Source organism: Rhinopithecus roxellana, chromosome 10 (genome assembly GCF_007565055.1).
Source record: "Rhinopithecus roxellana isolate Shanxi Qingling chromosome 10, ASM756505v1, whole genome shotgun sequence".
NCBI lineage: Eukaryota > Metazoa > Chordata > Mammalia > Primates > Cercopithecidae > Rhinopithecus > Rhinopithecus roxellana.
In genome coordinates, this window is record NC_044558.1 from 15,964,598 (window position 1) to 15,992,456 (window position 27,859).

Consider the following 27,859-nt stretch of genomic DNA (forward strand, 5'->3'; position numbering starts at 1 on the left):
TGCCAGTCTTTTCCTATAACATGATTGCCTTTTGTTTATTATGCAGGTTGTTGATTTACATGGGGAGTTGGAGATGCCAACCAAGCATGGAGTTTTCACATGGTCTATTTCTGCTGAGTTCAGAGACTTTGAGACAGCTTTTAACTTCTGGCAAAAAGACAATTTCAGAAAGGTGTTTAAAACCATCCTTTGGTTTTTGATCCTGAGTCAGAGACGGACATGTGCTTATGAAAGAAGGTAGAGTTTCAACCCTTAGGTAACCTTAAAAGAGCACAAACTATGTTGTGTGTAAGTCATGTGCAGTACACAAACTTGATGTTAAATACAAATTGGAACAGTCTTTCTCTAGGAATGCCTCTCCTTCATAGAGGCATCACAGTGAGTCTCTTAAAGCCTTGATGTAGGTGTTATGGATGGGTTTTTCAGAGGATGAATGCACAATAGTAAGGACATTGGGTAGGGAGTGAGGATAGGACATTTAAAAGAAGGAAGAAGAGAAAGTGAGATTTTAAGAAAGGAAATGAAGCTCTGTGTGTGTGTGTGTGTGCGCGCGCGCGCGCGTGTGTGTGTGTGTGGTTGGCAGGCCTGGTGATCCTGTTGTTTAGTGTCTCTGAGATCTGAGTTGTGCCTTTTTATTTTGCGTAAAGTAGGTACTTGGTCATATGCAGCACCAAGGAGAAGTCAGAGTTCCACCTTTGGAGTCTTTTCTTCTGATTCATGATTTTCTTTCTGGAAAACATTATAACAATGATATTTAGATTAGTAAACTGAGCTGTTTAATTACTCCTGGAAGTCCTAAATCCATCTTTAATTTTTATCTCATGAACCCTTTTATATGAAATTTGATTTGTTGCCCATTAATACTTTAAACTAAATGCTGAAGTCCAAAATTCAGCCTCTGAATATGCAAGCCCTTTCCAAACTTGCTTTTCTAGTTCGTGTCTCACGGCTATACCCTAACAAGCATCCTGACTCTTGCCACGATATCCTCATAGACTTTTGCTTTTAATCAAATCTAGTAGAGCTCAAATAATTTTTTTTAACTTTAATTGTTTTGCTTTTATTTTTGTTTTTAATTGACACAATAGTTATGTTTTTATGGGGTATAGACTGATATTTCTATACATGTGTACAATGTTTAATGATCAAATCAGGACAATTAGCATATCCATTGCCTCAAATATTTATCATTTCTTTGTGTTGGAAACATTCAAAATCTAATCTTCTAGCTATTTGAAAATGTATAATAAATTGTTCTTAATTACAGCCACCTTGTAGTGCTACAGAACACCAGATATTCCTCCTATCTAGCTGCACTTGGTATCCATTAGCCAACATTTGGCTCTCCTCCCTCTCTGAGCCCAAAGAATTCTTATTCAACAGGAAATAAAAGGGACATAGAAGGAAAACAATTTGTTTTACCTGCAGTCTCACACTTACCAACAATTTTCCACTTAGGAATCCATCACAAAAGTTTTGCACACGCTCTATGGAAACTTCTACTGTGGGCAGTGTATCCCACTCATCATCTAGAGTCCGGTAAATTGCCAAAGCTGGCAGTTGAGGCTTCTTTAATTTGAAAAATGATATCACCTTCCCATTTTCTTTCCTACCACTGTCCACCAGAATAAAGAGAATCTGCAGTTGGGGAAGTGTGAAAGAAAAAGTTTTATCTGAGGTCCATGGATAAAGAGATACCTTGTAATTGTTACGGCTTACACTGATTGAATTTATGGTCTGCACCATGCAATTGAAATCTTGAGTTAAAATAAATTTTTTGCAGCCATAATAAAGAATGAAATCATGTCTTTTGTGGGAACATGGATGGGGCGGGAGTCTATTATCCTTAGCAAACTAACACAGGAAGAGAAAACCAAATATCTCATGTTCCCACTTATAAGTGGGAGCTACCAGTGAAATAAAAGAGGATAGAAACAAATGGAAGAACATACCATGCTCTTGGATAGGAAGAATCAATACTGTGAAAATGGCCCTACTGCCCAAGGTAATTTATAGATTCAATGCCATCACCATTAAGAATAGAATCCCCATTAAGAATGCAATCCCCATTGGATGACTTTCTTCACAGAATTGGAAAAAATTGCTTTAAAGTTCATATGGAACCAAAAAAGACCCCACATTGCCAAGACAATCCTAAACCAAAAGAACAAAGCTGGAGGCATCACGCTACCTGACTTCAAACTACACTACAAGGCTACAGTAACCAGAACATCATGGTACTTGTACCAAAACAGAGATATAGACCAATGGAACAGAACAGAGCCCTCAGAAATAATACCACACATCTACAGCCGTCTGATTTTTGACAAACCTGACAAAAACAAGAAATGGGGAAATGATTCCCTATTTAATAAATGGTGCTGGGAAAATTGGCTAGCCATAAGTAGAAAGCTGAAACTGGATCCTTTCCTTACTCCTCATACGAAAATTAATTCAAGATGGGTTAGAGACTTAAATGTTAGACCTAAAACCATAAAAACTCTAGAAGGAAACCTAGGTAATACCATTCAGGACATAGGCATGAACAAGGACTTCATGCCTAAAACACCAAAAGCAATGGCAACAAAAGCCAAAATTGACAAATGGGATCTAATTAAACTAAAGAGCTTGTGCACAGCAAAAGAAACTACCATCAGAGTGAACAGGCAACCTACAGAATGGGAGAAAATTTTTGCAATCTACTCATCTGACAAAGGACTAATATCCAGAACCTATAAAGAACTCAATAAAGTTTACAAGAAAAAAACAAACAACCCCATCAAAAAGTGGGCAAAGGATATGAACAGACACTTCTCAAAATAAGACATTAATACAGCCAACAGACACATGGAAAAATGCTCATCATCACTTGCCGTCAGAGAAATGCTAATCAAAACCACAATGAGATACCATCTCACACCAGTTAGAATGGCAATCATTAAAAAGTCAGGAAACAACAGGTGCTGGAGAGGATGTGGAGAAACAGGAACACTTTTACACTGTTGGTGGGTCTGTAAACTAGTTCAACCATTGTGGAAAACAGTGTGGTGTCTAGAACTAGAAATACCATTTGACCCAGCCATCCCATTACTGAGTATATACCCAAAGGATTATAAATCATGCTACTATAAAGACACATGCACACGTATGTTTATTGAAGCACTATTCACAATAGCAAAGACTTGGAATCAACCCAAATGTCCATCAGTGACAGACTGGATTAAGAAAATGTGGCACATATATACCATGGAATACGATGCAGTCATAAAAAAGGATGAGTTCGTGTCCTTTGTAGGGACATGGATGCAGCTGGAAACCATCATTCTCAGCAAACTATTGCAAGAACAGAAAACCAAATACTGCATGTTCTCACTCATAGGTAGGAATTGAACAATGAGATCACTTGGACACAGGAAGGGGATCATCACACACCAGGTCCTATTGTGTGGAGGGTGGGGGAGGGATAGCATTAGGAGATATACCTAATGTAAATAATGAGTTAATGGGTGAAGCACACCAACATGACACATGTATACATATGTAACAAACCTGCACGTTGTGCACATGTACCCTAGAACTTAAAATATAAAAATAAAAAAGGCAGATATTTGCAAAAAATAATAATAATAAGTGGGAGCTAAATGATGAGAACTCATGAACACAAAGAAGGGAAAAACAGACACTGGGGTCTACTTGTGGGTGGAGAGTGGGAGGAGGGAGAGGAGCAGAAATTATAACAATTCGGTGCTGGGCTTAATGTGTGGGTGATGAAATAATCTGGACGCCGCCGCCTCATAACACAAGTTCGCCTACATAACAAGCCTTTACATGTACCCCTGAACTTAAAATAAAAGTTAAAAAAATGAATTTCCTATTATTTTGTGTTGTGTTGGTGTTTTATCGGTTTGACGAGATTGATTGAATTTTAAGAATATCGAATTGGAAAATACTTTAGTGATTATCTAAGAAAGGAAGTATAGCCTGGAGCAGAGAACACGTTTTAAATTCTGCCTCTGGTACTCTCTAGGTACGTGAGTTTGGGTACATTGCTCAGCCTCTCCGAGACTCAATTTTCTCATTGGCAAAATGGGCTTTTGGTGGGGGAACTTAAATGAGGCAACGCATTAATATTTTTATTCAGCTTTTGGCATAAAGTAAGTGTTTGATAAATGTAAACTATTTTATATTATTAAATCAAACTTTCAACCCAAAGTAGAAATCTTCTTTATAGTATTCTGATCAGATGACTGTCTACTTTCAGTAACACTAAATACTTCTAGTGTTAGAGAACCAACCATCAGAAAGGCAGTTTATTTTATTACCAGACAGGAAGATATAATTATATATGCCTTTAATGTGATAAAATACAACATCTCTAGTTCTGAATAATGTGATTTATTATGTCCACTTCTTGCTTTGCTATCTTCTAACCGTAGTTGTTTTCCTTATTTATCTCTGCTTCCTAGCCCCATCTCCCTTTTCCTAGTGTCCTAGTGGTGCGTATGCAATAGAATATTCCCATTCTTGCCTTACCTTCCCCTGGAAGAGCTTGGCTGCCTTCTGGTATCTGTGCATGTTCTCTTCATACTCTGGGGAGGCCTTGTTCATTATCAGGAGGAGATGAATCTGAATTACACTGTTGAATAGCCCAATCACAGTCTGGCAAGTTGAAATGTGTTACAGTAGAGTGAAAGAGAGAGAAAGAATGCATTAGTACCTGGGAAGGAAGGAGTGAATAGGTAGATTGAAATATAACTGAGAGCTGGCCACTGGTAACACAAATGGAACTAACTTCCAAGATGGCTCTCAGTAAGTCTCACCGTCTTGTTTTCATGCAACTGTGTAAATCCTTCCTTCCCACACCGAATGGGACGGAACTGAGTAACCAATACAATGTTGCAGAAATGATGGAGTGTGACTTCCAAGGTGAGTCTTGAAAGACATTACAGTCTCTGCTCTTCTCTGTATCTCTCACTCTGAGGAATACCAGCCCCAATGTAGGGCACTCAAGCAGTCCTCTGAGGAGAAACACATGGCAAGGAACTAAGTCCTTCTGCTACTAGCCAGCATTGACTTGCCAGTCATGTGAGGGAGCCATCTTGGAAGCAGATCCCAAGCTCCAGTTGAGCCTTCAGATGACTGCAGCCCTAAGCAATGACTGCAACCTCCCAAGAGACCTTAAACCAGAAGCACCTAACCCTAGCCACCCCAAATTGGATGACCTGCAGAAACTGTATGAGATTATCAATGTTTTGTATTTGAAACTCCTAAGATTTGGAGTAATCTGTTTTGCAGCAATAGACAACTAATACACTATGCAACATATTAGTCACTTTGTTTCAGCCTTGCTTCTTGTTTTAAGACTAGTCAGAGACACTTAAAATGTAGCCTTTGAGTACATATTAGTATTTCATACTTACTGAGTGTTCATTATGTGGAAGGCACTGTCTCCAACTCTTAATGAATAATAAGTAATTTAATCTTCAAGGTCCCAGTTTTTCAAATGAGGAAACTGAGGCACAGGTAGACTAAGTAATTCTCTCAGAGTCAAATAAATGGCAAACAGGGATTCACACGAGCTGGTCTAGCTCCAGAGTTCGTGCTCTTGATCATCAGGATGAACTGCCTCATGCACAGTGGATAGCAAAACCCCACATAAACCAACTCAGTCCCAAATGTGTCTGAACCAGTGTACCAAAGGTCAGCAGAAGGTGAGCTCTTCAGGAGACCAGAAGCATTGACCCTTGTTTTGCTGATTAGAGATGGTGATTTTCCATGAAGTTGTCAGTGACTTAGAGGAGTGGAACAGCCACCAGAGACAGGAGAAGAAAAAGAGAGGAATCCACGGCACTGGTTCCCTTCATTTCACTGTCCTAAAATAATGCTGCAAGTCTATTTTAAACCGATCTCATTTCTTTTCACTTCTAAATTCAGAAAGCACTGCTACAAAACTAGTGTGTGCGCAGGAAGACAGAACATGGTGGGTTAACAAATCTTTGGGCAGGGTCTTAGGAGGATGCGGAAGGGAGCCGCTAGGCAGAATTCTTCCTGAAGATACACACTCTTGTAGAGATTGTCCAGCTCTTTTGGCTGCCTACCGTATGTAGGCAAGGAGGGCCAAGTGGGTCTTTTCCTAAAGATTTCTCCATGGATTTTAAAATCAAGTTTTAGATTTTTCATTTTGGAGATTGGATGATACATGATTTACTCTTATTTTACTAAATCCTGCTACTTAAATTTAGAGCATTCATTCACCGTTCTAAAGCTGAGATGGAGGATAATTCCTGGGAAGAGTAAAGAAATAAAAACGACTATGTCAAAAGGTACAGTTATCTTAGCAGAAGGGATTGGCCACAGCCGAATGGATTAGTTTAATCCTAACAGACACGTTGACGCCAAGTACTGAGTGTGTGCATTAAAAGTGCGTGGCAGGTCAGGTGCATGGCTGGGATTTTCTGCCCAGTTGCTGCTGGTGCAAACCTTTGCACCAGAAGCAGATGAGAAACAGCTATAGTAGAATGGGCAGTTCTCCAAATGAGAAAAATATTACTTTCAGGAAATAAAAAAAGGAACAATAGAAATTGAACTTGCTTCTTTAAAGAAATTCTTACTGAATTTTCTCTTGATATAATCTGCCTTCACCAATAATATGGAACTTAAAAAATATGTCATTGTTCTGCAAAATGAGAGACAGATCAGGCATAAGAAACAAGGAAGGTCAGTGCGTGCCCCTGCCTTAGCTAGCCTGCAAAATGCCATGACACAGAGGCCATAGCCCAGGGATGAAAAGATCATCTTTCTGGCCCCACATAGAGAAGAACACCTTTTTGATTATTACTGCCAATACCCCAGGGGCATACGTGTTTGGAGCCTTAGCAGAAGTGGAAATAGAATCAGCAACTCCAGAGAGATAAAGATAAAGATGGTGTGAGAGGTAGGCCAGAATTTAGTCAACAAGAAAAGGGGTGTTTTCTGTTGAAGGCAGTGTAGGTAGGGCAATAGACAAACTACAGGATTCAGTCACAGGGACCAGTCATAAAAAAGCAAGGGCAACTACATAGGCTGTCTCTGAAGCTCGAATTCCTAGCCATAGGGCTTTGAAGGAGTTACTTAAATTTTCTAAACTCCCATTTCCTCTACTGTAAAATGGAAGTGGCAAAATGTGCTAATGCATCAGTTATATTTTGTCCCTTAAATTATGCCTTTTCTATTTACTCATGATGTGACCTTGAATAATGTCATCACTTGGATCTTGAATATTCTCCTCTATAAAATGGGCACAATAATTTCCTCTCTTCTACCTCAACAAAAATCAATGTGAGGAATAAATGGGAAAATGAGGGTGAAAGGGCTCTGTAAGTTCTCAAAAATCATACCATGCATGTAAAGTACTGTTATTAGGGAATAGAAGGTACAGCGTTTTGAGCTGATGTCGATCACTAGAAATTAATACTCTGTAAGATTCTATAATCTATGTCAGGGAAAATAAGGATGGGAGGATGGGACACATAAGATAATTCTATGGACTGTGTTATAGTCTATAGCGAGTGTTAGAAGGCCAGATGGTGATCAGGACAGGTGGAGCACCACCTTTACCCAGACTGCATGCAGCATGCAACACCAGAGGAAGACACACCAGGAGAGAAGCCTGAGGCATGGTGAGGGTGTGGGCACGTGCTAGTCAATGCATGGTTTGCAGCTGCTGCCAGAGTAGGAGCTGTTTGTTACTGGTCTATAAGGAGGTACATACAGAAAATGAAATGTGTGTTTAGAAACAATTACAGAAACTTTACGCTGTTGTGACATCCAAATATGTGATCAGTGAGCTTCATTTAACATTTTTTTTTGTCTTTCATTTACTCTTATTTTATTTTAGGCACACACCATCGTACCTGGTAATTTTTAAAGTTTTTGGTAGAGACAAGGTCTCGCTATGTTGCCCAGGCTGGTCTCAAACTCCTGGGCTCAAGCGATCCTCACGCTTTGGCCTCCCACAGTGCTGGGATTACAGTTGTGAGCCACTGCATCTGGCCTTGAGTCAGTCACCTTAACTTTGCATTCTGGTTCTCTTTCTTACTAGCAGTGTGATAGTTCATTTAACTTTTCTCTGCATTTTGTTTAACAGGAACAAGTTAAATCTTAAAAAGGTATAGGAAGGATAGTAACATAAACAATACAGTAGGTGTTGAATTAATGGCAGTTCCTGTCATTATTGGTTGAAGAACTGGAACTCTGGGAGGAAGAGACCTCTGTTATGAAGACCAGTACCTTTCCTGACTCAGGCTCTGAAGGGGCTGAGAACAGGAAATAATGTTTACCACAGGGTTGTACTCTGTCACCATGTGAAGGCTGTTGATTTCAATGAAACGGCTCAATTTGGTGGCATCAATGCTTTCAGTGTCTTCATCCTCTAAATTCAGTTGTTCATTGTCTACCTGGGTAACAAAAAACAGAATAAAGTCACTATTCCATCTTTTTTTCATGTATTGATAAACGTCTTTGGACCTCCATGTGACAGGCACTGATTAAAGCTCTGAAGACCAAAAGATAAGTAAGAAAGTTTCCCTGCCCTAGAAGGACAAACTGTCCTGTAGAATCCAGATGTCATCACAGGATAATCACAGGCCCATATGTCACCTAAGGAAGAGCAGAAAAGCTTCAAGGAAGAAGTTACTCCTGAAAAGTGGCTAAGCCTTCATCAGATAAATGAGGATGAGGAAGGAGCTTTAAATAGAGAACCGTATTTACAAATACTGTGAGATGTGAGAGGTTGTGGTCTCGAAGCTGCCGTTAGTTCACTGTGACCCTAGCAGATGTGATGTGAGAGTTGCAGAGAGACAAGGTTAGAGGGATAAGGAGGAGCAAATTTGGAAGTGCCTGGAAGCCAAGGCAAGTAGATTAAATTCTATCTGAGGGCAAGGGGGGCCATTGGCAAGGTCAGATTTGTGTTATATTTATGCACCCTTTTACTGTGAAATAAAACACGTGTGGAGAAAAATATAACACAGTATAAACATTTGCTATAAAGCTCAGCAAATTATCACAGAGAAAACTACTGTAGAATCACCACCCAGGTAAAGAAACAGAATATTGCTAGAACCCCTGAAGTCCTTGTGCTTCCTTCTAATTTATAATTCATCCTTTTTTTTTGCCAAAGGTATGCTGACTTTTATGTTGACCATTTTCATTCTTTGTAGCTTTACCACTTAAAGATCCTTCTTTTAATGCTATAGTTTAGTTTTACCTTATTTTTTAACATTGAATACATGTAAACAAACCATTTTTTTGTCTCTTTGGTTTAACATTTTGATTATAAGTCATTCATGTTATTGCATGTAGCTGTTGTTTGTTCATTTTCCTTGCTGTATAATATTCCATTGTCTGAATAAACACAATTTATTTATTCATTTTACTACTGATGAACATTTTGATTGTATCTAGTCATTAAGACAATGCTGCAATGAACACTTCTTGACTTTTGGTGCATATATGCCTCTGTATCCACTGAGCATATACCTCAGATTGGGATTTTTGATTATAGAATATGTACATATTTAACTAGTAGAAAATGCCAAGCTATCTTCCAAAGTGGATAATAACTTGCACATACCAGTACTGTGTGTGAAAGGTCCCATTGCTCCACATCCTTGTCAACATTTGCTATTGTCAGTTTTTCTAATTTTACTGATTTTGGTGGATATGGTTATATCTCAGTGGCTTTAATTGCATTTCTCTCATTAACAGTTAATAATAATTTAAGGATATGAGGACAATTAAAGATAATTTCCCTCTTTATTCTCTTTATGAAGTGTTTATTCATGTTGCTTGCCCATTTTTCTTTTGTCTATCTTTTTCTTTCTGATTTGAATGTGTTTTTATATATGCTGGATATGAGTCCTTTGTTGGTTCCATAGTGCATGTATTTTCTTACTAGGGCTTCTCTTTTAATAGTTACTGCATATGAAAGAAGGTAATTTAAACATAGTCAAGGTTATCATCTTTATAGCTAGTGTGTATTTTTTCATTTTGTTTTATTTAAGAAATCTTTGACTACCCAAAGGTCATGAAGATATTCTCCTATATTTTCTTTCTCAACATTATCTTTCACAATAGATCTAAAATCCACTTGGAACTCATTTTTCTTCTTAAAACGGATGCAAGTTAGGCCAGCAGTGGTAACTCACACCTGTAATCCCAGCACTTTGAGAGGCTGAGGCCAGTGGATCACCTGAAGTCAGGAGTTCAAGACTAGCCTGGTCAACATGGTGAAACCCCGTCTCTACTAAAAGTACAAAAATTAGCGAGGCGTTGTGGTGCATGCTTGTAATCCCAGCTACTCGGGAGGCTGAGGCAGGAGAATCACTTGAACCCAGAAGGCAGAGATTGCAGTGAGCCGAGACCACGCCATTGCACTCCAGCCTGGGTGGAAAAGTGAAACTCTGTCTCAAAAAAAAAAAAGGATGCTAAGATCCTTGATTTTTGTATTACTCTTCTCTAAAGTGAGTATTAAAGTCTCCCTCTTTCTGATTGCTTACATTAATTGGGGCATTGGTCTTCTCCTGTCCTGGGTTTTTCTGGTTCTCAGGCCTTCAGATTCAGACTGGAATCTACACCATTGGTGCTTCAGCCCTCAGGCCTTCAAACTACAACACTGGCTTGTCTGGGTCTCCAGCTCACAGGCAGTAGATGGTGAGACTTTTCAGCCTTCATATTTGTGTGAGCCATTATCTTATTAAAAGAATCTCTTAATATGTATATTCATATATATAATCTTTACCATATAACATATATGTAATTTGTATTATTTTTATGTAATATTTACTATGTAATAGCTATCTATAATCTATTATCTATCATCTATCTATCTATCTATCTATCTATCTATCTATCTATCTATCTATCTATCTCCTGTTGATTCTGTTTCTCTGGTGAGCAAAGAAACAGAAAAACAGAACCAATCCTATTGCAAATAATACTGCTATGCCATTAGCTTTACTACTTTTATTGTTATTGACAAATTGGTGAAAAACTTTTCTTAGTGTTTGAAGTCTTTTTCCTATTTTATTATGCTTTACTTTTAACCTACTATTCAGATTTGTACATGTTTATGGGGTACAGTGTGATGTTTCAATACATGTATATATTGTGTAAACTATTAAATCATAGTATTTAGCATATCTGTTGCCTCAAACATTTGTCATTTCTTTGTGATGAGAACATTAAAAAATAATTTCTTCTAGCTATTGTGAAATTCCGATACAATATTGTTAACTCTACTCACCCTACTGTGCAATAGAATACCTAAACTTATTCCTTTCATCTAACTGTAATTTTGTACTTACTAACCAATTTCTCCCCGTCCCCACTTCCCTCTTCCCTCCCCACTTCCCCCTCTACTCCCCAGCCTTCCATAACCACTATTGTACTCTCTATTTCCATAGATCCACTTTTTTAGATTGCTTGTATGAGTGAGATCATGTGATATTTGTCTTTCTGTACAAGGCTTATTTCACTTAACATAGTGTCCTCTGGGTCTATCTGTGCTCCTACACATGAGAGAACTTCATTCTTTTTTATGGCTGAATAGTGTCTATTGCATATATGTACTGCATTTTCTCTCTCCATTCATCTGCTCACAGACACGTAAGTTGATTCCGTTTCTTGGCTATTGTGAATAGTGCTGCAATGAACATGGGAGTGCAGGTATCTCCTTGACATACTATTGATTTCATTTCCTTTGGATGTATACCCAATAGTGAAAGTGCTGGATCCTATGGTAGTTCTATTTTAAAATTTTTGAGGAATGTTCATACTGTTTTCCATAATGCTATACTAATTTACATACCCATTAACAGTGTATAAAAATTCTTTCTCCACATCCACACCAGCATTTGTTACTTTTTGTCTTTTTGGTGATCGCCATTCTAATTGGGATGAGGTGATATCTTATTGTGGTTTTCCAGTTTTTAATTAAAAAACATGTAGAAAGCAACCCCTGACCTGACCTATGTGCTCCTTTTCTCCCCAGAAGGAGCTTATCATTGTTAGAGATGTTTGAACCAGAGCAACTCCATCATGAATAGGAGCTAGGAAAAATGAGCTGAGACCTACCAGGCTGCATTGCAAGATGGTTAAGACATTCTAAGTCACAGGATGAAATCGGCACAAGATACAGGTCATAAAGACCTTGCTGATAAAACAGGTTGCAGTAAAGAAGCTGGCCAAAACCCACCAAAATCAAGATGGTGATGAGCATGACCTCTGGTCGTCCTCCGTGTTACCCTCCCACCAGCCCCATGACAGTTTACAACGGCCATGGCAAAGTCAGGAAGTTACCCTGTATGGTCTGAAAGGGTGAGGCATGGATAATCCACTCCTTAGTGCATGTGATCAAGAAATAACCATAAAAATGGACAACCAGCAGCCCTTGGGGCTGCTCTGCCTATGGGGTAGCCATGCTTTCATTCCTTTACTTTCTTAATAAACTTGCTTTCACTTTATTCCGTGGACTCACCCTGAATTCTTCCTTTTGCAAGATCCAAGAACCCTCTCTTGAGGTCTGGATCAGGACCCCTTTTCACTAACATCTTTCTGAAGACCGTGGAAGGAACTATAGTGAGAAAACCGGCTGACCCAAAGCCTAACTTCTGGTAAGTTATTGGGTCCAGTTACATCATGAATTAAGGGTCATTCCATGTTTTGACGTTTCCAAGATATCAAATCCTATTATTTGGCCAATTTTAAATTTGAAAGTGGCAAAAAATACATAGAAATCTATACATTTCCTCCTTAGAAGGCTCTAAATGCACTCATAAGTTTGATATGTAGAATTTTTGTCATTCAGTTCAAAAATGCTTCCTCATTTTTTGTTCTTAATTCTTCTCTAAACTATTAGTTATTTAGAAGTGTATTTCTTAATTTTAAAATGTAAGATATTCTGGTTATATTCTTATTGATTTTTAGCTTTATTTTTATATTTTATTATTATTATTTATGTCTTTAAAATTAAGTATATTTTGCAGTTTTTGAATACAGTATTCTACAAATGTTTATCAGGTCACTTGGTGAATTTTATAGTGGAAATTTTCTATATCTTTCTTTTTTTTAACCAACTTATTTTATTTAAAAGTGTGTTGGGGCTGGGCGCAGTGGCTCACGTCTGTAATCCCAGCACTTTGGGAAGCCGAGGAGGGCGGATCACAAGGTTAGGAGATCGAGACCATCCTGGCCAACATAGTGAAACCCTGTCTCTACTAAAAATACAAAAAATGAGCCAGGCATGGTGGCGTGCACCTGTAGTCCCAGGTACTCAGGAGGCTGAGGCCGGAGAATCACCTGAACCTGGGAGGCAGAAGCTGCAGTGAGCCAAGATCATACCACTGCACTCCAGCCTGGGCAACAGAGCAAGACTCTGTCTCCAAAAAAAAAAAAAAAAAAAGAAGGGTGTTAAATTTTTCTATTATGTTGTGACTTTAACCATCTTTTCATTCAATTTTGTCAGTTTGTGTTTATATAGTATCAGGACATGTATTTGATAAATGCAAAATTTAGAATTATTAAATCTGTCTGGCAAATTGAAACTGTCATTATGAACTGTTATTCTTTATCTCTAGGAATGCTTGTTGCCTGATAGTCTACTTTATTTGGTATTAATATATTCATATCTTTCTTTTGGAAGTGTTTGTATGGTATAGCTCCATCCTGTGTTTTACTTGTATCACTTGCAGAAGGCACATAGTTGCATTTTTCAATCCAGTGCCTGATAATCTTTGTCTTTTAACTGGATTATTTCCATGAAATGAAATTACTGATGTATTTAATTATGCATTTTCCATTGGTTCTATGTGTTCCAAATTCTATTTTTCTTTATTTCTGGCCTACTTTTGAATTGACTGAGTACTATATATTATTTTCTTCTTTCCCTTTATTGGCTTAGAAGTTACATAGGCTTTAATTATTTCCTCAGGGATTGCCAGAATACATTATACAACATGCATTTTTTTCACTTATCAGGACCTAATATTAATTGGCAATTTCAGCTTCTTCTTAGACAATGCAGACATTAGAATATTCAAACACAGTTTACCTCTTTTAAATTCAATTTTCTGGTTCTACATTCAAGACTTACACAGGATTAGTGTCATGTGTTTTAATTCCAGATCTCACAGGATATGATTCGTTTTGTTATATCTTCAATATACACTTACATTTATGCACATATTTACATTTTAGTTTCTCTTTATTTATTCCTGTGTTTTTTAGCTTCTATGTGGGTTTTCTTTCCTCTGCTTAGAGAAGACATTTTACTATTTTCCTCAGTATGAGATGGATGTGTTGAGTGACAAATCCTCCCAATGTGGCTGTTTAATATGTATTTATATTCTGTTTAATTTTGAAGCCTGTTTTTGCTGAGGGTAGAATTATGAAGTTGGCAGTTATTTTCTTTCAGTATTTGAAAGATATAATGCTTTGTATTCTGCATTCCACTGTTGCTATTGAGAAGTCAGCTGTGAAGCTTATGGTTGTCCCTTTGCGATTATTTTGATGATAATCTCTCTTTTCTCTGACTTCTTTTAACATTTTATCTTTTGTTAAGTTTTAGATGTACTATGGCAGGGCTAAGAGTGCATTATACGCATTCCACATGTATATATATTTGCATATGTGTAGGCATATGTGTGTATATTTGTGTGTGTGTGTGCATGTGTGTACATATACATATGATCACTCTAATCCAATTTCAGGGGTTGAAATGATTTGCATCTGTGCTGCAGCCCTCAAGAGGGCTTATCTACTATGATTCATCCCTGTTTTTAGGTACAGCTGTGTAGGATTCAAAGGGGATGTGAAAGGTGTGGTACTAGATTCACTTCCTATTTCCCCTTGTGAGGCCTGGACTCCCACATTTAATTTTCAACTCCTGAGGATCTCAAAATGCAAATTTATTTCTTAGCTTCTTGGTTGCTTTTGGAACTGACCAAATCCCTCTAAACAAAAAGCAGTCCTCAATGCAGGGTTCATCTTTTTGGGTTTTCATTTTCTTCTAGATCTTGAGCTAGACATTTTCCCTCTTTTACTAGCTCTTTAATGCCTTCAGACACACACACACACACTCACACTTACACACACACATTCAGACACACACATTTTAACTTTTAAAAATAGTCTTTGGTAGAAAGGATTGTCTGGTTACATGATCCATTATCCCAGATTCGTATTTCAGAACAACCTTGCCACCACACTCAGATATACTGAAAGACAGGACTTCATTCTTCCAATCATTGTGCTCAGTTTTCTATTTCTTCTCCCCAGTCTACTTAAGCCTATAAAGACACAAAGATAGTGCCTCCACCATCCATAGATAGATCCAGGCCTACAGATAAAATTATTAGTGTCAGCTCCTGAACAGTTTTGTCCATTTCCTACAATAGTTTGCATCACTTTTGAGATCCTTAGGCCACCTGCCCTTGGACGTCTCCTTAACCCTTTTCCCTCCATGTGCTATCTGTGTAGGTCCTGCCCAGTCAGATCTTGCCTTGGATCAGAACCACCCTTTTGTCCCCAAGGTACTTTCTTCTAGTCTACCCAGTAAAATCAGAAGCAAGTCTCACGTTAGTTAATGTAGGAGGGAATTCAGGCAAAGGGAAATTAATTCACTAAACAGCAAGAATCCAAGATTGCTCTTTATTGTCATCCCAGTGATGATTCCTATTTCATCTCTTTTGTTCAAGAGGGTCTCCCATTGGGGTAACTGAAAGCAATAAAAACCTTGGAGATGTGCAATGCACCCCTTATGGTTAATTTTAATTCTGGATAGATCCAGTCATTCTCTTACAATCCATTTGTTTAATAATTATTTGCTGAGTGCCTGCTATATGCACTGAGGCACAAAATTGCAGCCATTCATTCAGATGGCAATTTAAGCACTCTTTATTTTAGGATTGCTTTACACAATTTAAGTTTATGAAATAAATAAATGTCGAGGTACAGAAAAGTTTGTATTTCTAAAACAGAATTTTGAAACAAATCAAAACCACAGGGTAAAAATGAACTCCTTGGGTATATTTAATTGTTTAAAAATTCACAAAGTTTTGGAAAACTTGGGGGAAAAAAAAACAAAACGCATGAAAGCAAGAGAAAAGGTCTTAGGTGGATCCTTGCCCACCCTCCTACCACCTCCTTCTCCTTCCCTTGCCCGTATCAGGAAGAATGAGTGGAGAAATAAAATGAGCACACAAAAAATTGATATTTGCAGCTCCTCTGGATCCTTAATGCTGCTACCGACTTGTATTTCCAGCTGGCATGTCTCCTTCGTGCTTAAGGCTTTGCTATTGCAACCACCAAAATCATCATCATTATCATCACAATCAGGACTCATTTAATATTTGATGTGTCTAAATGCTTCCTGACTATTTTTCTAGGAACTCCTAGGCCTGGCGCATGCGCCTCAGCTGACATCACTGTGCATGGACCAAGAATCCCCCCCTCTCTGTACTCTTTTCCTGGCAGTCCCTCATACTTCCCAGAACAGGGAGAACAGGAAAAGCCAGTTACTCTGGGTGTTTCTGGACTTAAAGAATGCACTAAATTGGAGGCAGAGGATGTTAACCGGTGATAACATTCTCTAAGAAGCAAAAGAGCTTTAATAAAAGCCACCCTCCTGCAGTCTCTCTAGTTTGTTGTACTTCTTTTAAGAAAACATGCCCGATCTTTCATTATTTCTTAAACTAATAAACTCTGGAACATTCATGTTTAGGGTTTTTGGAAGCAACATTTGAACAGGAAATCTCACTCTGTAAAGGGAATTATTTGCATAGTGCACTGGAAAGAAAATCCAACCCTAGAACCAAGAGTTGGAAAAACCTTTAAAATATCATTTTTCAGTTTTATGGAAAGAATTTTACTGAAAATATCATATTTTTATTTGAGAGAAAAGAGGCATCAGAAGAAAAACAGAAATAGTAAACTGGAAAGATTGCTACCTTAAAACATAATTTTGAATTTCCTCAAGAGTATCTGAGGGAGTATTTTTTGTTATAGACACTGTATCATACCAAGAGATTTAATCACTCATTTTCTGTTCATTCATTAGTATTTCAGTTATATTCATTTGAATTCCCATGGATTTTTCTAAAAACCCAGATTTTTATAAAATGTATTAAAATTGTCTTAGTTTACACCACAGTTATAGTAGTAAATGTCTTTGGTGGCACTGAGAAATCGTTTGTTAAACAAAGGTCCTCATGTCCTCGGTTTGTTTTTGTAAGCTGCTCAGCTTACCGTATACTTAGTAAATACATACTTTAAAAAAATGTTTCATCATGGACACAGGGAGGGGAAAATCACACACCAGGGCCTGTCGGGAGTATGGGGGGTTAGGGGAGGGAGAGCATCAGGACAAATAGCTAATGCACGCAGAGCTAAAAACCTGGATGACGGGTAGATAGGTGCAGCAAACCACCATGGCACAAGTATACCTATATTACAAAGCTTCATGTTCTGCACATGTATCCTGGAACTTAAAATAAAATAGAATAAAATAAAAAATGTTGACCGGGCGCGGTGGCTCACGCCTGTAATCCCAGCACTTTGGGAGGCCGAGGCGGGCGGATCACGAGGTCAGGAGATTGAGACCATCCTGGCTAACACGGTGAAACCCCGTCTCTACTAAAAATACAAAAACAAAACTAGCCAGGAGAGGTGGCGGGCGCCTGCAGTCCCAGCTACTCGGGAGGCTGAGGCAGGAGAATGGCGTGAACCCGGGAGGCGGAGCTTGCAGTGAGCCGAGATCGCGCCACTGCACTCCAGCCTGGGCGACTGTCGGTCTCAAAAAAAAAAAAAAAAAAAAAAAAAGTTTCATAATCTGAAACATAATCTTCTTGCATTTCTTATCAGTTTATCTCATGGACTAGTTTCTTGTGATTCTCTTTGTCCGGTGAGGTGTATTTCTTATCATAGTCACCCAATAAATAACTGTAAAAGGAATAAAGGATGACTGCACTGTGTTTTCATTACCATCCCATTAGGTCAAAGTTAGGTTAATTAGGTTTCTTAAAATAGTAATGATTGAAAAAAATCCAAAGCAGGGTAAACATTCAAATAATATTTCAAATTCCATTTTAGAACAGGCTCATAGTTCATTTAACCTGGAAATTCCATCTCTGCTAGGGCAACAATAAGAGTCCTATTGAAAAATTTGAGAGTTTCTCTGCTGTTACACTCACAAAAGATAGGCTGTGCCCTCAAACAGCAAGATTGTTATATGCAACTTATTATGGTTTCATGAATTTTACCTAAATTCTTCCTGATTACGTTTATATAGTTGGCCTGCACTATTTTTGAAGAATGTTATGTTGCATAAATACAGCATTGGCTGGCCTTTTATTGCTCCAACATTTCAAGCATGAGTAATATCAATTTATTGTTATTTTTTCAGTTAATCATTATTTCAGCTTATTTCTAAATATGTTCTTAAAATGGAAAATTTTGTAAATTTAGACAATATATAATGTCTAGATTAAATCTTGATAAATAATTCTGCAATTTGATTAAGGAGTGGTAGGAGGCTAGAGGAATAATTTAAGAGAAAATAGTTAAAAGAAAAAAAGTAGGTTTTAAAATGAGGGACATTAGAGAGAATTCAGTGTAAAAACAAAGTTTTTCTTCAGGGTGAAGTCCTTTAGAAAGCCACTATAGTATGGTAAAAAGGGTGTGATTTGTAGTCAGCAATACTGGGTACGAATCAGACATCTGTTGCTTCATAGTTGTGAGATTTTGGGCACCTAAACCAATCTCTCACGGAACTTTCCTTATTAAAAATGCAGGAATAATAAAAATTACTTCATCAGGTTCTTGTGTGAATTAAGTGGTCAAATATTGTAATAGTGCCTATCATAGATGAGGCTCTGAAAACAAACAATCGAACCGAACAGACTGGATCTGAAAAGAAAGAAGGTCCCAGAAAATTTTTCAGTAGGTTCACATTTCCCAGTGTTGATGTTCCCTTTTCAAAAACAAAAAAAAAGTTACTCCAAACTCTTGAATAATGGTCCTATTAAAATATATACTAAACTTTTGAAAGTGTAAACTGCGAAAAAAATGTTTATCTGAAGCTGGCATGACGAAAGTTGAGCTTCTTCCAGCCCTGCCAATGAAGTAGGGCAGGAACCAGTTTGTTTGTTTTCTGGTATGGCACATAAATAATCTTGCCCACAGAGGTCCCAAGAGTTCACTTAGAGTAGGTCTGTCACTAGCGGTAAACAAAAATCAGATGTTAAAGAAGAGTGAAAAACTGAGAAGTCATCAAGGAGGCTTTATGAGGAATGAACTGTAAGCAGCACCAGTGCTCTCCCATTAGAGGATGTTAAGTCTGTAGAGATGGTGAAAGCAACAGCGCTTGTTTTTCTTCCCCATATGCGTATCTTGGTGGTATTAAGCCTTTCAAATCAGACCTTTATAAGACCTATGAACAAAAAACTGAGAAAGAAGTACTTGTGGAGTGTAGCTTATTAGAATTTTTGTGTTGAAGGATTTCTACCAGTGGTTCAATGGCAACATGAAAGGCATTTGCCTAACCTTCCATGTATTCCTTACCAAAGTTTTTCACAGAAGAATTTGATTTAATCTTATTTCACGCTGGTGAGAATGCAAACCAGCAACCACTGTGCAGGTGGGAAAGGGATTGCTGAAGAGAGCTCACACAACCTCAGAGATGCTTTTGGAGGTGAGTTCAGTTCCCCAAGCACCTTCCGAGTGCCTTCAAGGAGCCAGAGGTGTATTATAGCCTTTGAATACAAAGATGAATAAGTCATAGTTTCCAACCTCGAATAGGTCATGGCCTAAGAGGGTAATAGAGGAGACAGATACATAAATATCTAGGCCGGGCACGGTGGCTCAAGCCTGTAATCCCAGCACTTTGGGAGGCCGAGACGGGCGGATCACGAGGTCAGGAGATCGAGACCATCCTGGCTAACACGGTGAACCCCTGTCTCTACTAAAAAATACAAAAAACTAGCCAGGCGAGGTGGCGGGCGCCTGTAGTCCCAGCTACTCGGGAGGCTGAGGCAGGAGAATGGCGTGAATCCACGAGGCGGAGCTTGCAGTGAGCTGAGATCCGGCCACTGCACTCCAGCCCAGGCAACAGAGCGAGACTCCGTCTCAAAAAATAAATAAATAAATAAATAAATATCTGATATGAACTATAAAGTGATAAATGAAAATAGAGATAAGGGATTACATACAGAGGAATGCTTAGGCCCATTTGGAGATTCCAGGGACGCTTCCTGAAGGGTAACATTCCTGAACTGATTCACTGGAGTATGAGAAGGAGTCATCCAGGTGAGGCTAGGTGAAAGGGGACCCTTGGTAGGTGGTGACATTCTAGACAGAAGGAATAGTCTAGGCAAAATCATGGAATTGGATGATAATTATGTGTATAGTTGGCTACTGAGGGGGTAAATGGAAAAAGGACTAGAGAAGTAGGCAGTGGGGCAGGCCAGCAAAGCCTATTTGTAACATTAAATATCTCGTTTTTGATTTTTTAAGAAATGAAAAATATTGAAGAGTTTGAAAGAGAGGAGTGCCACGGTCAATTTTCTATCTTAAACACATCATTGTGTATATAAAGTAGTAAAAGGAGATCAGTTAAGAAGCTAACGAAATTGCTTATACTTAGGCTAAGAGCCTAAATACAGAATGAGGTAGAAGGAGTGGAGGAGAATATAGATTCAAGATAGAAGATACAACTGGCAAAAATGTAAGACCAAATGAGCATAGCCATTTAATAAAGTAGTATCTTAGATGGAGGAATATGATTAGCAGGTGCAGACAATAAATTCAGTTTTGAACATTTTAAGTGTATAGTGCTTATGAGGGTATAAAAATGCTTATACCCAGCAAATGTTTGAATCTTGAGAGAAGTCCAGACTAGAGATAAAATATTCTAAATGCTCAGCAAGCACATAATAGTGGAATATGCAAAAGAATTGTATTTCTTAAGAAAAACATATTCATTCATTCATTGATTCATTCATATATTCATTCTCAACAAATACTTAATAAGCATAGCAGGCACTGTTCTAGGCTCTGTGGATACACTGAACAGAACTATCTCTGCCTTCACAGAGCATGGGTTCCACGACCTAGGTTATAAAAAGTGTTGGGTCAGGCAGCATTGTAGATACAGGAAGAGAAGATCTCAAAGAGGCTATAAAAGCAGTGGGAGGATCAGAAGTAATTTCCTAGAATTCAAGGAAAGAGAGAACATTAAAAAGAAAGAAGTTGTCACTAACATCAAACATGACAGAAATGTTGAGTAAAATAAGGAAGCCATGTAGACCTGGATAAATGTAGTTTTAATGGTGTGATGGGACATAAGCTAGATAGTAGTGTCTAGCTTAGAGAAAGACAGTAAAAAATATGCTTAAAAGAAGTTTCAATGAGAAATGAAAAAGAAAGAAAGGGTGGCAACCAGAAGGGGCACGACATTCAGTCCTGAAATATTAAAAACTTTCTTTTGCATCAATTTTTCTTTTTCAGTGGACTCTTGACATGTTTATCTTGATGTTCCATCAAGAAGTAGAACTCAGTGACCAATGAAAGCATGAGAAATCCCCATTTCTGCACATGACCTCACTATTCCTAGACACCCTGACTTTAAGCTTCGCCTCCTTTCCATAACTGTGATATCTAAAGATCACAGGATCTTCCTCCTCTTTAATTTCTATTGCTATCTCTCTACTACAGACTCTTAATACTTCTCACATGGTCTATTTTGCCAGCCTGACAAAAGCTCCCTCTTCTCTTGCCTTTTAAGCTAAAAATCCGTCCTCTGCCTTGCTGTCAAAATAATCTAATACAACACATTCCTGTTCGTGTTACTTCCCTGATGTAAAGGCTTTAGGGGCTTTCCAGTGACAACCAAATTCAGGACAAACTCATTAAAGTGGTATTCTATATTTTCCCCACAATATGATTTTAATCAAGTTTCTCTCTCTGATATTCATTTTCCCCAATATGTACCCTGGGATCCAGTCAGATTGGCCTGTTAATTGTTTCCTGAGATTTTCTCCCCTTGGCCATGAATTCTTTGCCTTGTCTAAATTTATCTATCCTTTAAGTTCCAATTCTGTTGTCTTTTTCTTTTCTTTTTTTTTTTCAGAATTCCCACACTGCTTTTATCCTTTGAACTGTGATAAAACTTTACCCATAGTGATTCTCTTTGTATTATAGATACTTGCATATTATGTTTACAATACCTACTATACTTTAAGATCTATGAGACTGGAGAATATATTTAATATGTTTTTATTGTCAGTATCTTGCATAGGGCATATGGGAAGTAATAAATGTTTGAAGAACAAAAATGAACTCCTCAAAATATTTAATATACAATTTTTGGAGCTCAGAGTGACCTTAGAGATAATACAGTCTAACTCTTTTATTTTAGAAGGGAAAGAATTGGAGATAAAAAAATGTTAAGTGACTGCCCAAAGTCGTGTGACTGTTGAGCGACAAAACAGTACCACAAATTCCATTCCCTGGCTTTCAGTCCTGTCCTCTTTCCATTTCATTACAGTACCTGCTTGGGAAGCTTGAATTGAGTCTTCATCTTTGTCAACAATGTCCCTGAATTTGGTACCATCATTAGTGTAAAAGACATAGAGTCCTTTCCAGTCTCACAAGTTTGTGAGTCCACAACCCAATGAAAATCTGGGAGAAAGTTCAAGCTACCCATCCAACTTACCAGGCGAAAGAGGCAGATGGTGTTCCCAGTGATGTTGTAGTGGATCAAAACCTCAGAATCAGTGCTGATTCCAAATGACACGTCTGGGAATTTTTGCACCATGCTACGGAGTATGGACACTGCTGGTATTTCTAAATCCTAAAAACAAGAGAAAAAATAATACCACAGTGGTTATATTGAAGGGCAGAGACAAAGGATATGGAAAAGAAATATGCTATGAAGCTTTACCAGAAATCGTAGATTTGATTTACTGCCCAGTAACACATGATTTACCTCTAACAGTTCAGGTTTCATTGGCAGTGACGTTCTTGAATTTTCCAGGCTCTGTGAGTTAATAGGTAACCATGAAATTGTAGCTGAGCCTGAGACTCCTGAGAGGCCTTGTCATAGAGCTTGAAGTTTACTAGGAGCTGAGAGAGGCCTCAAAATCATAAAGGCCTGCCTAGTTTGGCTGCACTGTTGTAGACATACATGAGAAACAACTGTTCTGGGAACAATTTGTTTAACAGTGAAACAGCAAACAAACGAACATAACCAATTCTGTTTTTGTTGAAATGGCATTTCTTTACTAATTCCTGTATGTAGGTTAGAATAATTTTAGAGCACTGAGATAATATGCAAAAATTAGCAGTTTATATGGTTTTTAAAACTAACTCTAGGATTAAAGGAAAAGTATGTAAACAACTAACTATGTTGTGCTAAAGATTTATAGGTGCCTTGTGACCTCACCAAGGACAAAGAAGTTCCCAACTTCCTCCCTTGCTGGTGCCCAGATGCATATGGTTGCTGGTTATTGCTTGATCCCAACTCCCTCCTCTTTGCCCTGCCCTTAACGTACAAAGAGCCTAAAATTGGTAGTGACTTAAGACGTACTTTATTTATTTATTTTGATACAGAGTCTCGTTCTGTCACCCAGGAAGTGGCGCAATTTTGGGTCACAGCAACCTCCGCCTCCCGGATACTTGTGCCTCAGCCTCCTGAGTAGCTGGGACTACAGTTGTGCGCCACGATACTTGGCTAATTTTTTTCTGTATTTTTAGTAGAGGTGTGGTTTCACCATGTTGCCCAGGCCGGCCTCGAACTCCTGAGCTCAGGCAATCTGCCCCCGTCAGGCTCCCAAAGTGCTAGAAATACAGGTGTGAGCCACTGTGCCCGGCCAAGATGTACTTTAGGATGCTAGTCCACTGTCTTCTTGGTTTACTGGATCTCCAAATAAACCGGCTTTTCCTCCCACCAGCTCTTGTCTCTTGAGTTTTGGCTTTGGTTACGTTTGTGGAGGAAAGGAAAAAATGCAAAAATATGAAATAGGTGCCATCAAAAGAGCCAAACAAAGAAAAAAAGAAGAAAAATAAAATAATTAAAATGAAAGCTTAGAAGTTTTAACAAAAGTTTATGCAGGGTTTGGAAGGACAGTCCCTTTCTTGCCACTGTAGATAAGCCTGAGCTTTGCACATGAAGATGCTGTTCACGCATCCAACTCTGCAGCCCAGGCCTGCAGGAGGGAGCAGAGAAGCCACTTCTGAGCAAAGATTCCAGGCCTTCCACAGAGGCTGGCATCATTTTCCCTGCTGTCACAGGACCTTTATCCATAGGAGCTCAGGGAAATTAACAGGAACAAACATGTTCTACCCTGCAAGTCTCCAGGCTGAAGGAGGAGATGTGCAAGGAGAAAAGAAGATGGCTAGTTGATATGCTTTGGCTGTGTCCCTACCTAAAATCTCATCTTGAAATGTAATCCCCATAATCCTTACGTGTCAAGGGTGGCACCAGGTGGCGGTAATGGGATCATGGGGGCAGTTTCCTCCATGCTGTTCTTGTGATAGTGAGTGAGTCTCACAAGATATGATGGTTTTATAAGTGTCTGGCCTTCCCCATACTTATGCTTATTCTCTCTCCTGCTGGCCTGTGAAGAAGTGCCTTCTGCCATGATTGTAAGTTTCTTCAGGCCTTCCAAGCTATGCTAAACGGTGATTCAATTAAACCTCTTTCCTTTATAAATTATCCAGTCTTGGGTATGTCTTTGTTGGCAGCATGAGAACGGGCTAACACACTACTCTTGCATCTGGGATCAAGCAGAGCGAGCTGGTATCTGCTCTTCTAGAGGCTGTGAACAATAATTAATTGAGGCCTCCTCTCTTACTCTGCTCCTTCAGATGCAATTGCTCAAGGATAAAATGATGGCATCTGGCGGCTGTTTAAGTTATTGCACACTCTTCCAGGTCCATGCTCTTGCCCCTTCCCTGTCTTCCTGAGGGTGTTTTTGTCTACAGCTCAGATTTCTCATTCCTGAAAAATGTACTCTCTGTCTTTCTCCCCCACTTGCATCTCATTGCAGTGATTTCCAGCTGTGTACACAGAACTGACAGGGTAATCAGGAGTTGTAATTGGTGAATGGAAACAGACAAGAAGGTCTGCTATGAGAGAGCAGGGGCTTAACCAGCTGTGACGATTTCCAGATGCTACCACCAGAGAAAGATGAAAATGCTGGAATGAGGCAGTCTCATTTATGGCTGCCTTTATTAACCAAGCAGCCAGTCTGGAAGGTGGAGGTTAACACCTCGAATATACAAAATGCCATCCTTTTCCAACGTTTCAGACAAGGCAAAGAGAAAGAAGAATAAGAGTCTACCTTATCTGGGGGAAAGGCCTTAAAAGGCTGTGCACTGACTAATGTCCAGGAGCTTCAGAATCCTGTAAACAGTGTTGCTGGATGATATCAATTGGATTCACTCTGGCCCCTGCCTATTCATAGGGTGCTATGAGAGTACAGACCAAATGCATTTAGGACAATGGTAGGGTTCCATAAAGGCATTCTTTCTGCAGATACTGACTTGAGCTCCAAAGCATCCATAGATGAGGAGATGCAGCCCACAGGCTCAGAAAGAAGTAAGTGTGAGAAAGATATAATTTAGAGACTGGGAATGTCTTAAAAGTAAGAGGTCCCAATGGACAAGATGAAAGCAAATTGTGTGACTGTCTCCCTTTACCCCCACTTCTAATGCAGTGTCATCTGCCAGCAGTTGGCTGCTGTGGTTCCTTTGAGGTAGAATATTTCTGGCTCTTGGGGGAGTTGCAAGTAGGGTATCTGAACTAACCTGGAAGAAGCCTATGACAGCCACCTCAGTGGCAGCAATGAATTCCATGGCAGCTGGGACATCTGCGAGCCACGTGGGTTCCTGGGCAGCACCAGGACCATCTAGAGAGAGAAGTAGAAGATGTCAGGGTACTGAGGTGAGAAGAAGCAGCTCTAAATAATGAGGGCATCTGTACCTTTTATCTCTATACTAAGGCTAAGAAAAGCACAATTTCTAGGAGTACTGTTAGCATTCCAAAGCATAGTATTTTTACTAACATATGGAAGGTGACCCTACTGATGGTCTGTCTCTGAAGGATACTGCCAGACTTTCCTGCTCTCCCCTAGACAAAATGCATCTTATCCAGGATTTCCTGGAAAACTTTCTAGGTGTGGAGGAAAAGTACCCAGAGAACCACCATGCTCCTTTTCCTTCTCCTAATAACACTTTCACACTATTGCCACTCAACTACATTTTTCTTTTACCTGAGGATTTCTCAACTTCTGCAGCAGCTTCTGCAGCCAGGTCACACGTGAGGAGAAATAGGAGGAACATGAATCTGGACAGGGCAGCTTCCATTGTCCCTCTCCTGCTCCTGCTCCAACCCTGGATTTTGTGTTTGGGAGGCCGACTTAAGGCAGCCCGCTCTGTAGCTGATTGGCTGTGAAGTTGTTAGGGCTTTGGGAACTTTGCAGCTGGCTCCAGGGGAGCCTTCAACTTCTGAGATAAAAGACCAAGTTTAGTAATCGGGACTCAGAACATAACCAACCGGAAGAAAGTCAGGTCAGTTTATTTAAATAAAAAATGTAAATATTCGAAGCCAGGTATTGATCCTAGCACTAGGAATAGAAAGATAATTATGATCTGATCCAGCCTCTGCCAGCTTAGATTGTCAGTGGGAGAGATAGGCAAGTAAAAAGATTATTTAAATATAAGATGGAAAGTGATAAGAATATAAAATTCATAGGGTGCTATGACAGTACAGATTAAGGGTATTAAGGACAATTCTAGGGTTCAGTGAAAGTGTTCTTCCTGTGGAGGATGCCCAAGCAGAGTCCTGGGTAAGATTTTGCCAGGCAACACAAGGTAGAAAGGGAGTTTCATGTAAAGAACCAAAGTACAGAGATGCAAATATAATGTGTGACAGAATTACTAGTAATTGAGAATGATGAAAAGGAAGAAAGTGATACAAGTGGGCAGAAAGGCATGTGGGACCAGCTCACAGCAGGTCTTATATGATACGCTAAACATGGGAGCATCAACTTTATTCTGTAGGTGATGAGAACCCCTGAAAAGGCTTAAGCAGAAGAAAGAGATAAAGTTTGATTTTGCTCACAAGTGTCTGAGGAAGTCCAAGATGAGATTTTCACAGGCATTGGGATATGTAGTCTTAAGCTTAGGAGAATTTTCATGTGAAAATATTATAAAAGAAATGAGGAAGTCCTACCCAGAGCAATTAGGCAAGAGGAAGACATAAAAGGCATCTAAACAGGAAAATAAAAAGTCAAACTATTTCTCCTTGTTGACAATATGATTGTATGCCTGGAAGGCTCTAAAGACTCTGCCAAAAGGCTACTGGAACTGATGAATGATTTCAGTAAGGTATCAGGAAAAATATAAATGTACAAAACTCGATGACATTTCTGTATACCAATAATGTCCAGACTGAGAGTAAAATCAAGAACACAATTTCATTTACAATAGCCACAAATAAAATGAAATGCCTAGGAACACAGATGACAAAGAGGTAAAATATCTCTTCAAGGAGAACGTACAAGACACTTTTTAAAGAAATCAGAGCTGACACAAATGGAAAAATATTCCACGCTCATGGGTAAGAAGAATCAGTATCTTCAAAATGGCCATACTGCCCAAAGAAATTTATAGATTCAGTGCTATTCCTATCTAACTACCAATGTCATTCTTCACAGAATTAGAAAAGAAAAATTTCTAAAATTTATATGGAACCAAAAGAGAGTCTGACTAGCTAAAGCAATCCTAATCAAAAAGAACAAAGCCAGAGGCATCACATTACCCAACT

The 27,859-nt window shown here is 38.8% G+C and overlaps 1 protein-coding gene across 1 annotated transcript; it reads right to left on the reverse strand.

Annotated features, from left to right (window-relative positions):
* Positions 1-27,748, reverse strand: ERP27 (endoplasmic reticulum protein 27). Its single transcript, XM_010368468.2, has 7 exons — positions 26,304-27,748; positions 25,840-25,940; positions 22,745-22,882; positions 8,319-8,435; positions 4,534-4,659; positions 1,441-1,638; positions 1-729 (listed from the first exon to the last, which is right to left on the reverse strand). The coding sequence occupies exons 1-7, from the start codon at positions 26,395-26,397 to the stop codon at positions 682-684; spliced, it is 822 nt and encodes a 273-aa protein (XP_010366770.1). The 5' UTR covers positions 26,398-27,748; the 3' UTR covers positions 1-681.
* Positions 27,749-27,859: the final 111 nt, after the last annotated feature.